Genomic DNA, 12,366 nt, shown 5'->3' with positions numbered 1-12,366 from the left:
TCCCGGGGCTTCCCCGCATGGCTCCCCAGCCACGTGCGCCTGGGACGGGGCCAGCCCGGGAAAGGGACTTCCTGGCCGCCCTTCTCCCAGGGGGTGGGACACCCGGGCGCAGGGCCAATGAGGAGCCCTGCGAGGGGGCAAGTCCCATGAGAGAGAGAGAGAGAGAGACAGAAGTGCAAGTGCAAGTACCTCTGTCTCTGTCTCTCTCTCTCTCTCTCTCTCTCTCTCTCTCATGGGACTTGCCGGAGGGCCATGGGAGGGCCGCATTTACATAGAGCAGGGAGGGCTGTTCGAGGGCCGGATTAAACCGGGCCGCGGGCCGCAAATGGCCCGCGGGCTGGACTTTGGACATGCCTGCTCTAGCACCTTTGTTTATTCAGCTGCAATATTCTTTCTCCTTTTTGGATGGTTGTGGAAGTTTTTTCTCTTTCTTTTTTTAATTATCTCCTCAATGGAATTGTTTTTTTTCCCTTTTTAAAAATCATGTCTGGCCTTGTATCCTGATAATAGGAGGACACTGGATTACAATTGGCCATCAGGCCGCCTGGTGGATTATAATTAGCCATTGGGCTCCTTAGTGGATTATAAATAAATACAACAATTAGAAGATTAATGCTTCAAATTTGGCTAAAGGGGTGAGGAAGGGCTCCTCGGCCCCCGCCTCAACCTCGGTGAGCCTAGCCCCCAAAAAATCAATTACTACTTTTTACAATAGGAAACTCAACAAAAAGATACTCAAGCGATACTCCAAGCCAGTGATGGCGAACCTTTTAGAGACCGAGTGCCCAAACTACAACCCAAAACCCACTTATGCATCGTCGAGTGCCGGGTGGGTGTGGCCCATTGGCTGGGTATGGCCAATTGGGTGGGCATGGCCAATTGGGTGGCCGTGGCTGCGGTGGTAACGGCAGACTGGGTGGGACTAAAAAGTTCAATCAATCAATTCCAACTTTGCAAGATCTTTTTTTTTCCCGGGAGAAGTTGAAATTGACTGATTGAACCTTTTTTTTTTTTTTGCACACGGCGGTGGAGGCCTAAAGCGAAAAGGTTTTATAAAACCCAGCTGAAGGCCTAGGACTGGGGCGACGGCGCGCGTGCCCACAGAGAGGGCTCTGAGTGCCGCCTCTGGCACCTGTGCCATAGGTTCGCCACCACTGCTCCAAGCAATCACAGATTTCAAAATGGAAATGAAAAAAGATTTGGAAAAAAAATATGAAGATTTGAAAAACGATCTTCTTAAAATGGATCAAAAAATGGAAACCTTTCAACAGGTGATGACAGATACTCAACAAAGAATGCAAAAAATAGAAGATAAGTCAGTGGTGGTTGATCAGAAACTAGAAGCCTTGCAAGATGAAAATCAGAGACTGGTGCAGGGGTAGGCAACCCAAAACACTCAAAGAGCCACTTGGACCCATTTCCCACTGAGAACAAAACATTGGGAGCTGCAAAACCCTTTTGATATCTAAAATGAAGATAACACTGCATATATCTTTTTTTACATATACATACATACATACATATAAAATCATAAAGATAGAAAAGGATATATGCAGTGTTATCTTCATTTTAGATGTCAAAAGGGTTGTCTCTCTGTCTCTCTCTCTCCCTCCCTCCCTCCCTCCCCCTCTCTCTCCCTCTCCCTCTCTCTGCCCTTGGTCTGCCAGTCGTCTTCCTCCACTCTCTTTCTTTCACTCTCTCTCTCTCCCCCCTCTCTCTCTTTCTCTCCCCCCTCTCTCTTTCTCTCCCTCTCTCTCTCTCTTTCTCCCCCCTCACTCTCTCCAATTTTCTGCTCACCTGGCAAGCTGGCTTCAAGCTGTTCTCCAACAAGCTCAGGGATAGACAACCTCAGCTCTTTTATGACTCGTGGACTTCAACTCCCAGAATTCCTGAGTCAGCATAGCTGGGCTAGCTAGCTCTCTCCTGCCCTTCCTGCTTCCTGTTTCCTGCTTCTTGCAGAGACGCAGCCAAGGCAGGAGCCCCGCCCAGTAAGCTTGTCGGCTGATCGAACAGGGTGAGGCTACTCTCTTTTACACACACACACACACACACACACACAGAGAGAGAGAGAGAGAGAGAGAGAGAGAGAGAGAGAGAGAGAGAGAGAGAGAGAGAGAGAGAGAGAGAAGGGAAGTGCAAGTGCCTCTCTCTGTCTCTGTCTCTCTCTGCAAATGGCAGAGGAGGCTGGGAGCCATAGGGGAAGGCTCAAAGAGCCGCATGCGGCTCTGGAGCTGCAGGTTGCCGACCTGTGGACTGGTGCAAGCTAACGCGGAATTGGAAGACAGCATGGCCATCATGGAGATGGAAAGAGCATCATACTTCTTAAGATTTCAAAATATTATAGAAGAGAAGGATGAGAACTTGGAATGGAAATGGACCAAATGAAATTACTTGGAATGGAATTACTTGGAATGGAAATGGACCAAATGAAATGAGAAATGGACTAGGTTTTTAGAGTCAATTCAAGCTACACAAGAAGATATAGAGTTCCTAGGGAGGTCCACATAAAATTCCTCAAAAGATTTACATGAGACGAGATCTTGTGAGCAATAAGAGATCAAGCACTGAAATATAAAGATAAAGAACTTGTAGTTCTTAAACAGATTCCCAAAAGAATAAGAGAAGCCCGAAGAGAATATCAATTTTTAACAAGGAAATTGTTTAATAAAGGAGTGAATTTTAGATGGTTGGTCCCAGAAGGATTATTAATCTTTTGGGACTCAAAAAGATATAGATTGGATACCCCACTTCAAGCAGAGGAATTTTTCAACAATCATAGAGCTTTTCTGGAAAAAGGCGATGTCGAATCTAAGAAACCAGAGGAAACGACGGATGCAGGAGCATCGAAACAAATGGAGGAGGAAGAACCTAAAAAGACCCAATCAGAGGAAGATGTAAGGCCCAAAGATCAGAGGCAGATAAGTTATCCTAGAAGACTGAGATCTAGATACAACTAAAATCATGGAGGAGATTGGAATTTTTTCAACAAATATAAATGGTCTTAACTCCCCATCAAAAAGGAGAAAAATATTTTATAGACTACAAAAATTGAAAATGGACATAATTTGTCTTCAAGAGACATATATTAAAAGACAACACTTTAGATTTTTAGAACAACAAAAAATAGGTAAACTTTATTTTTCTTTGGCATTGCAAAAGAAAAGAGGGGTAGCTCTTTATATAAAAGAAAAGATGAATCCAAAACAAATCTATGTTGATGATGAAGGGAGACTATTAATGGTGGAAATTACATGGAATCAAAAACAAATTTTGATGGTTGCGATATATGCCCCCAATGAGAAGCAAGATCAGTTTTTTCAACAATTACATGACAAACTAGTGGAATTAAACTAGCAAAATCTTTGTGTACTTGGAGACTTTAATGCAATAGCTGACGCAAAACAGGATTATAAAAGCAACAAACAAGGGAAAAAAGGGGGAAATACCCTACCTAAACCCTTCTTAAAGATGAAAGATGAATTATGTATACAAGATACATGGAGAGAAATGAATCCAGACAAAGCACAATATACATTTTATTCAAATAGGCATAAATCGTGGTCAGGAATTGATATGATATGGACTTCTTATAATTTAAAAACTATGATACAAGAGATTGAAATAGAACCTAATATTTGGGCAGATCATAATCCAATTAAAATGATTTGGAAAGGAACTAGGAAGAAATTAAGATGGTCGTTGAATAAATCCATATTGAAAGAAAAAGAATTTTTACAATCAGTAACAAAAGAAATGGATTTTTAAAAAAAAAAAAAATAAGAAAGAAGAAACCTCCATTCAAAATGTATGGGATACAGCGAAAGCTTACTTTAGAGGTTTGGCTATAACTTATGTTGCCAAAAAGAATAAAGAAAAGAAACAAACATAGCTTAGGCTGAAAGAACAACTCAGTAACTTGGAATTTGAGTTACGAAATGATCCACAAAAGAAAAAGTTGAAGACACAAATGGAACTAATAAAGCATAAATTAAACCTACTGGAGATGGATACAAGGTCACAACAGATTAAACGATCTAAACAGATTTTTTTTGAAAATGCCAATAAACTGGGAAGATGGCTTGAATACAAACTGAAAAAAGAAAGAAAAAAAGCTGATAAGTAAGCTACAAGACTCAAAGGGCCAATTACACTGCCACAATGATGCAATCAAAAAAATTACTAAAGCTTACTATGAGACACTTTATAAGATTGAGGTGGTCTCGAATGAGGCAATACAGGACTATTTAAAAGAAGCAAATCTCCCATGAGATCTTGAAAGACCTTTGTAATAAAACTCTTTCAGAGATAAAAATACCAAATTCATGGATAGAAGCCAATATTTCCCTCATACCCAAAGAAGATACTGATCTTACACAAATAAAAAATTATAGACCAATATTGTTATTAAATGTGGATTATAAAATATTTACTGCAATAATGGCGGAAAGAATGAAGAAATTCTTGACTGAATTTATCCACTCGGACCAAAATGGCTTTCTGCCTAAAAGGCAGATAAAGAATAATCTAAGGATCATTTTAAATGTTTTGGAATAATACGAAAACAATTCGGGGAAACCGTTGGCACTCAAATTTCTCGATGCACAAAAAGCTTTTGACAATCTCAATTGGCAATTTATGTTCCAACAGTTGAAGGAGATGGAGTTTGGTGAAAACTTTATAAATGCAATTCAAGCAATCTACAATAAACAATTAGCAAGGATACATTTAAATGGAGATTACACAGACAGCTTTGAAATAAAAAAAGGCATAAGACAGGGATGTCCATTCTCCCTTGTTATTTATTCTTACATTGGAAGTGTTGGCTAGGAATATTAGGCAAGACATGGAGATCAAAGGACTGGAGATAAAAGACCAGAAATATAAATTACAGGCCTTCGCAGATGACTTGGTTTTAATTTTGGAGGAGCCACTGGAAACAGCCACTAAACTTTTGCAGAAAATAGAGAAATTTGGAGAAGTGGCGGGGCTGAAAATAAATAGAGAAAAGACTAAAGTATTAACAAAAAACTTAACAGACAAACAAAAAATCCAACTTGCTATAAAGACAAATCTTCAAATAGCTAAAAATGTTAAATATTTAGGTATCCATTTAACATCAAAATATACAACAGTAAAAAGGACAACTATGAGAGATTACTAAAACAAATAAAAGTGGACTTGGAGAAGTGGAAAAATCTTCAATTATCATAGTTAGGAAGGATAGCGACCGTTAAGATGAACATCTTACCTAAGCTAATCTTTCTAGTTCAAACGGTCCCTGTTAAATTGAGTCAGAAATTTTTTGATGATTAAATGCTACAATAATGAGATTTATATGGCAAGGAAAAAAAGCAAGAATTAAAATTAAATTATTACAAGATTCCAAAGACAGAGGGGGCTTTGGGCTCCCAGACTGGAGACTTTATTACCAGGCAGCTATTTTGCTCTGGCTTAAAGAATGGATCACACTGAGAAATAAATGACTTCTTTATCTAGAGGGACATGATTTGCAATTGGGTTGGCATATGTTTTTGTGGTATGAGAAAAATAAAGTACATAAATATTTTCAAAATCATGCCATAAGGAATGTATTGCTTTCAGAGTGGGAAAGAATTAAACATAAAATTTACATGAAAATACCTGAGTGGCTTTCGACAATGGAAGCTTTTGCTTATCCAAATTTAATTAATTATGACAAACTTGTTATTTATAAAGATATTTTGGACAAAGATGGAAAACTTAAAGACAGACAAGTTCTTCAGCAACATGGTATTGACCTAACATGGTGGTCTTATTTGCAAATTCAGACAAGATATGAAAAAGACGCAAAATCTACGGGATTTTACAAAGAACAGACACCATTAGATAAAATACTGCTAAAAACAGACAAAAACTTGATTAAAAAACTTTACAAATTCTTGTTAAGCTGGAAGATGGAAGAAGAACAAATAAAAGAAACAATGATAGTATGGACAAAGAATTTTGGATATTCCATAGATTTAGAAGATTGGCAAAAACTTTGGGATCGAAATATCAAACTTACTAAAGCAGCTGCATATAAGGAGAATTTATATAAAATGTTTTATAGATGGCATATGACACCAGTTAGATTAGAGAAAATATTTAAAAATGTATCAAATATTTGTTGGAAATGTAAACAAAAACCAGGGACTTATTATCATGTCTGGTGGATATGCCCTAATGCAAAGAAATATTGGTTTAAGAGTCATATATGGTTAGAAAAGATGATTAAAATGCAGATAGAATTTAAACCCAAACTGTTTCTACTAGTAACCATGATTCTTGAAGATGGACACCGATATTCTTGTTCATTATAGCCTATTATTTTTCTGAGCAGGGCAGTGAGAAAATTGCATGGGGAAATCTTCATGGGCTTTCATAGAACGTGAAAGGGTAGACAAAAGAAAAAAAATGAGATATGCTACCTTCAGTTCCTTGGAGGAAAATTAAAGTACAAATGCAATTAATTAATTATTATTCCTATTTTGGTTGGAGATGAGTAGAGTTAAAGGAAATAACTTTATGAAAGGCATGAGTTGTCCCAAAATTCAAAAGGATTCAAAAGGGATAAATTGAAAAAGGCAGACGACAATTCTCTCCTTCTCGGAATAGCACAGCTAATAAGAGTCTTTGGTCAGCTAATTTGTTTGATTAGCTGGGCTGGGTCACTGGGAAGAGACTCAATGGAATAAGATAGCAAGGAAAAATACCACCTGTCTTTTTCTTATATACTAACTAGTGTTTCTCAATCTTCACAACTTTAAGATGTGTGGACTTCAGTTCCCAGAATTCTGGTAGTTGCAGTCCACACATCTTAAAATTGTCAAGGTTGAGAAACACTGCTATATACCATTACTTACTTGGAATCTGTGGCCCAGTGACAAGCGTAGATCTTGGCCAGATGTCCACGCAGAGTTCTCCTTGTCCGCAGCTGTATGCGCCCAACCACTTCCATGTCAGCAACAAGCTATTTGTGGAAAAAGAAATTTAGCTCCTATTCCAAAAGGTTTTCACTAACAGGCTGTATCAAGTCAGTTGCTGAACCTGCAGTTCTCTTGAATTATTTATGTTAGACTTACCTATTCAGACAAATTTATTTTAAACAGAGTAATGTACTGTTAGCATATCCTACCTGAGCAAGTGTAGTATCAGCACAAGCTTTTCGGGCTTCCTGAAAGAGAGAAGGCAAGAGATGACATTTTTAATACCCCCAGTATTTCTACCCTCTATCCTTTATGAAGCAGTTTCTAACTAATCTGTGACCCAACCTTTTTTTAATCATTTACCGTATCCCAACCTTTAAGAGCAGAAAACACCTATCACTCAATCAGAAGTCACTTTTTTTCCTTCCAGCTTACTAATAGGAGAGTGGAAAGAATGCCATCCAACTGGTGACTCGGAGTAACAAAATTCCCTCAACCCAAGACCCTACAAAAACAAAATACAAGCAATTGTTTTCTCTCTCCCCCCCACCATGTTTTTCAGTATTGTATATATATATCCTGATGTGCATTTATCTGGTGGTTTGCAAATAAGACAGGAGAAGCATTGAAATACTCCCACAGCTTCCTAGTTGCTTAGCCACCATTCCTTTGCCTTTTAAAGGTCCATGTGAATTGTTAAAGTTAAATGGGAGCATATGGCAATTTTACTGCTATGCACATTTCCCAGTAATCATGACAATAGTTGCATATGGTTACCTGGGCTGGAAGAGGATAAGTTCTAAACTACATATTGTAGGAATAGGCCAGGTGCAGGAATGGTACGCTGAGTACAAGGAGAGAATAATGACTTTGGCCAGAGCGCTAAAGAGTGGGATGAAACAATGTTCTTGACAGTGAAAACATGATTTTAAAAAAGTATCATTTTGTTGTGATTTCAAATAAGCTGGAACAAAGTCAAAAATATCTTGTCTGCTCCCAAAAAGAAATAACACCATGAGATGAAAGATCACAATCAGTCCCAAATAGGGGGGGGGGAGAGGAGGGGATCACCTGAATTTTTTGAATGAAAGTATAGCAAAGAACACTTCCCAAATGGTGGTTCCTGTATAATCTTAGCTGAAAGTGCCCTTTCAATTTTCTCAGGATTTTTGAAAAACAATCGATAACAATCCACTTGTTGCCAAACTGTGTATTTCTTTACCACTTTTCTTCCTAAGCAGGTAAAATGAGTTATTTTCGCAACAGCCCTGCTGTGAAGATTGGGCGAAGAAAAAGTAATTGGATCAAACTCTTGAATTAACTTCTGGACTGGTTGAAGATTAGAATACATGTGGGTTTTACAAACCCAGGATTCTGTCAGATTTTCCCTTTTTGTAGTTGCAAGGCACTTAAGCAATGTAAAACTGCAGACATCTTAGGTGTAGATTGTTAAATTGAAATTTAAACTGAAACAGTATACAGGTAGTCCTCGACTTACAACAGTTCGTTTAGTAACCGTTTGAAGTTACAAAGGCACTGAAACATATGACTCATGACCTTTTTTCACCAGTGGTTGCAGCCTCCCCATGTTCATGTCATCAAAATTCAGACGCTTGGCAACCGACTCATATTTATGACGGTTACGATGTCTCTGCATCATGTGATCACATTCTGTGAACTTTTGACGAGCAAAGTCAATGGGGGAGCCAGATTCGCTTAACAACCATGTCACTAACTTAATAACTTCAGTGATTCACTTAACAACTGTGGCAAGAAAGATCATAAAGTGGGGGAAAACTCACTTAACAATAGTCTCACTTGGCAACAGAAATCGTGGGCTCAATTGTAGTCATAAGTCAAGGACTACCTAAACTTATTAAACATTTTTATTAAATTATTTTTAGCAGAGTGGTGGGTCCCATTCACTCATTGTCGGCCACATGTGAGCAGATTTATTTCTTACAAATGTGCAAATACTATGCTTTTTAAAATAACTGTAATTATAAAAGTTTTTTATTTTTTTCTAGGATTATACTGTAAGTTGAAATTTCAGAAAGTGCTTAATTGATTCTTAATCCAAAGGCAGCTAGGCAGCTCATTTCCTTGCAGTGAAAAAAATAACCTCATTTTTAGGTAATTTCTGTCTTTCTTTCTCCAGTTTCATTTGTGTGTGTGTGTGTGTGTGTGTGCCTGGGTGAAAGGGTATATTGGTGCAATAAAGTAGCAGTGTTCAACAAGCCCCACTTTTGTTTTCTAAGGAGCCCATTTGGGCCCAGAGACAGTCTACGATATAGTGGAAACACAATAGCATTTTGCTTTGTAATGTGCAAGATTTATACTCTATTTATTTATTTGATTTTTATCCTGCTTTTATTACTTTATAAATAACCCAAGGCAGTGAATATACCTAAAACTCCTTCCTTTTTCTATTTTCACCACAATAACCCTGTGAGGTGGATTGGACTGAGAGAGAGTCACCCAGCAGGCTTTCATGCCTTAAAGTGGGGCTAGAACTCACATTCTCCTGTTTTCTAGGCCAGCACCTTCACCACTAGAGCAGACTGGCTAAAAATAAAAATAAATAAAAATAAGAACAGCCTGTTGAGCCACAGCAGGGAAGCTGGGAGGCTCCAAGGGCATCTTCAAGAATATGGTGCTTACAGGTTTAATCTCATCCACCACTGACTAATGTGCATTATCCATGTTGTAATCTTTGAAATAATTGTGTGAGATACCATTCTCAGTGTTGCAGATAGGGAGCTAAGGCTGAAGAGATTGCTCATGATTTTATAGATGAAATATGAATGAGGGTTTCATAGGTCAGCTTTTATCCTCACTTAAAGGGGAGGAAAACGGCCCCATCTCCACCATTTCCGTCTTGTTCTCAGCATTACCTCAATCTGCTTCTTCAGCTGCTCAGCCTCCTGCTTCATCTTCTCTATTTCACCCATCGTGACAGAGTAGTTTTCAGTTTTCACTTGGAGTCCCCTGGGTCCTGTGGAGATCAAAGGAGAAAGAGGGAAAACCTTAGGACTATGAAATCGTACTTTTTTAAATAGCAATAGCAACCGCACTTAGACTTATATACCACTCCATAGTGTTTTACAGCACACACTAAGTAGTTTACAGAGTCAGTATATTACTCCCAACAATCTGGGTCCTCATTTTACCGACTTCGGAAGGATGGAAGACTGAGTCAACCTTGAGCCTGTCAGGATCGAACTCCAGGCTGTGAGCAGTGAATTAGCCTGCAGTACTGCATTCTAACCACTGCGCCACCAGGACTTTTTTTTAATATTTACAATATCTCCAATAATTTAGATCTTGTGAATCAACAGAGCTCCCTTGTATAACAGAAGGCATAAAAAATGGAGGATCACACCAAGCCTTCTTGTAGTTCTGGGTCAGGCATGTCAAACTGCCGGCCCACGGGCCAGATGCGTCACACCAAAACCGCGCCCACCCCATTGCCGGCAATGGGGAAAAAGTCATGATATGTCGTGTGATGTCACGTGACATCGCGAGTTTAACATGCCTGTTCTGGGTCAAAGCAAATCAGCAAACTCTCTGCCACAAATCACTGTGAAAAGTTCATTTAGTCCAATTTGACTCCAATAAAGGTTATGCTGCCACCACTTATTATGCATAGTTGGGTGTGTATAAAAGCAGGATGGCTTCTTGCACACATATGATTATAAGTGAGTCATGTACTGATGGAACAAAAATGTGGGCTTCATATGGAAAGCCACAACACTACACAAAAAATATTCTATGTAGCTGCTCTGATTTTTTTTCATTTAAATATGAAAGTAACTCAACAAACAAATATTTATAGTCGCAAAGCCAAAGTTTTTTCTGCAATATTTTAGTCAGTCCAGTTAATATTTTTTCATGTTTGCATAACGTTCGCCTTCAGCCACATCACTCCATCAGGTTTCCTCAATTTTCTATCCTGCTGCTTCTAGCTACTGCTTGCTGTTGTGCTAGTATTTTGTATTGGATTCCTGCTGCTGTGACATCAATGGGAATGTCATCTGGGAGGCAGATCTCCATGCTGGGAAAGAAGTCCAATTGCCAATTTTTACACACTGAGATTCTGAGTAGTTGGCAACCCTACTTTTACTTGCTTATATTTTTTTAATCTTCTTTTAATACCATCCTTGGTTCAAAACCTAACCCTTCATTTTTCACTTTTACTCAATTCCTGTGAATGGGCATAAGGTTAGGATTTCTGAATTCTGGCAACTTAAAGATGTGTGGATTTCAACTCCAGGAATTCCTCAACCTGTTGGGTGGAGAATTCTGAGAGCTGAAGTCCACACATCTTCAAGCTGCCAAACTCAAGAAACACTGCTCTAGAAATTAACTATCTTTCGTCAACCAATTGGACCAAATCAATCAGGCTGCTTTCAAGCAAGGATTAACTGTGGAGTTACTATTGTTCATTCACAATATTATAGTTATAAGAGTTTATAGCATGATCAGGCCATCAAGTCCTTTTATTTATGCTACCAGATAAAATCTGATTTTTAAAAGCTTGCTGGAAAAGTCATGTCATTTCAATAAGCAGTATTAATCCAGGTGCATCAATCTCATTTTAGCATACATTGAAGATTACCTTTGCAGCAGATAGTTTTTTTTAAAAAATTAAGCATTAAATATAACAGTTATCTGCTTGTATTACAAATAATTATAGTATAGCAAGTCAAAGTGCTATAATCACAGCAACTCTTAATTAAGCAATTACCACTATATTTTGAAAAATGTTTAATCTTCCATTTAAGGAAGTTGCTTAATAACAATAATCAGAATGCTTCTGGTTAATAATTTAAAAAACAGGATTATAATTAACACCTAGAATGCTAAAGTTTAAACAACTGCTTATTTTAGAAAAAAAGCTATATAGCGCCACTACCATAAAACAGCTTGGTTTTTTTAAAAACAAAACAAAACCTTTTTATTAAGGATTTTAAAAATACTAAAATACAAACTGCCAAACAGAAAAAAAGTAGAAAGAAAACAAAGTGCAAAAGAAAACAAAACTTTAAAAAGAAAGAAGAAAAGGAATTGAAAACAGAATATTTATAGAAGTGACTCCTATCTTCTTTGCAATAAGTACAAGCAAATTTAATATATCCCCACCTTCTATAAAATTACATAATCTATTTCTTCCCATGCCTTTACATTCATAAGTCCAAAAATCATTGTCATTTCTATCCATGGCAAAAACCCCATGAAGATTTTCCAACATTTCATTACACTATTTTTATTCTACTCAGATCAAATAAATTATATCAGTCTTGATCTTTAATTCATCAAGTTGCTGTCATGGGATTGAATTTCCTTTCAAAAATTTTTCCTCCTGTCTCAAAAATTTCTTCAAAAGTTTAAAAACACTCTTGTATAAATGCATTAATGAGTC

General features: G+C 37.8%; 1 protein-coding gene across 2 annotated transcripts in view; it reads right to left on the bottom strand.

Moving 5' to 3' along the window:
- The window catches only part of GNB3 (G protein subunit beta 3), a 17,687-nt gene extending 7,792 nt beyond the window's left edge, over positions 1 to 9,895 (bottom strand). The window contains exons 1-3 of one of the 2 annotated variants that reach the window (XM_015814059.1): positions 9,839 to 9,895; positions 7,154 to 7,192; positions 6,882 to 6,988 (exon numbers count right to left, since the gene is read on the bottom strand). In XM_015814059.1, coding sequence (XP_015669545.1) covers positions 6,882 to 6,988; positions 7,154 to 7,192; positions 9,839 to 9,895 — 203 coding nt within the window. The remainder of the gene's footprint in view (positions 1 to 6,881; positions 6,989 to 7,153; positions 7,193 to 9,838) is intronic. The other variant, XM_015814060.1, reaches the window with a different exon arrangement.
- Between the last annotated feature and the right edge of the window lie 2,471 nt (positions 9,896 to 12,366).

The sequence above is a fragment of the Protobothrops mucrosquamatus genome, unplaced genomic scaffold, assembly GCF_001527695.2.
Source record: "Protobothrops mucrosquamatus isolate PMUCROS unplaced genomic scaffold, P.Mucros_1.0 scaffold212, whole genome shotgun sequence".
NCBI lineage: Eukaryota > Metazoa > Chordata > Lepidosauria > Squamata > Viperidae > Protobothrops > Protobothrops mucrosquamatus.
This window is presented reverse-complemented; position numbering and strand designations above follow the sequence as displayed.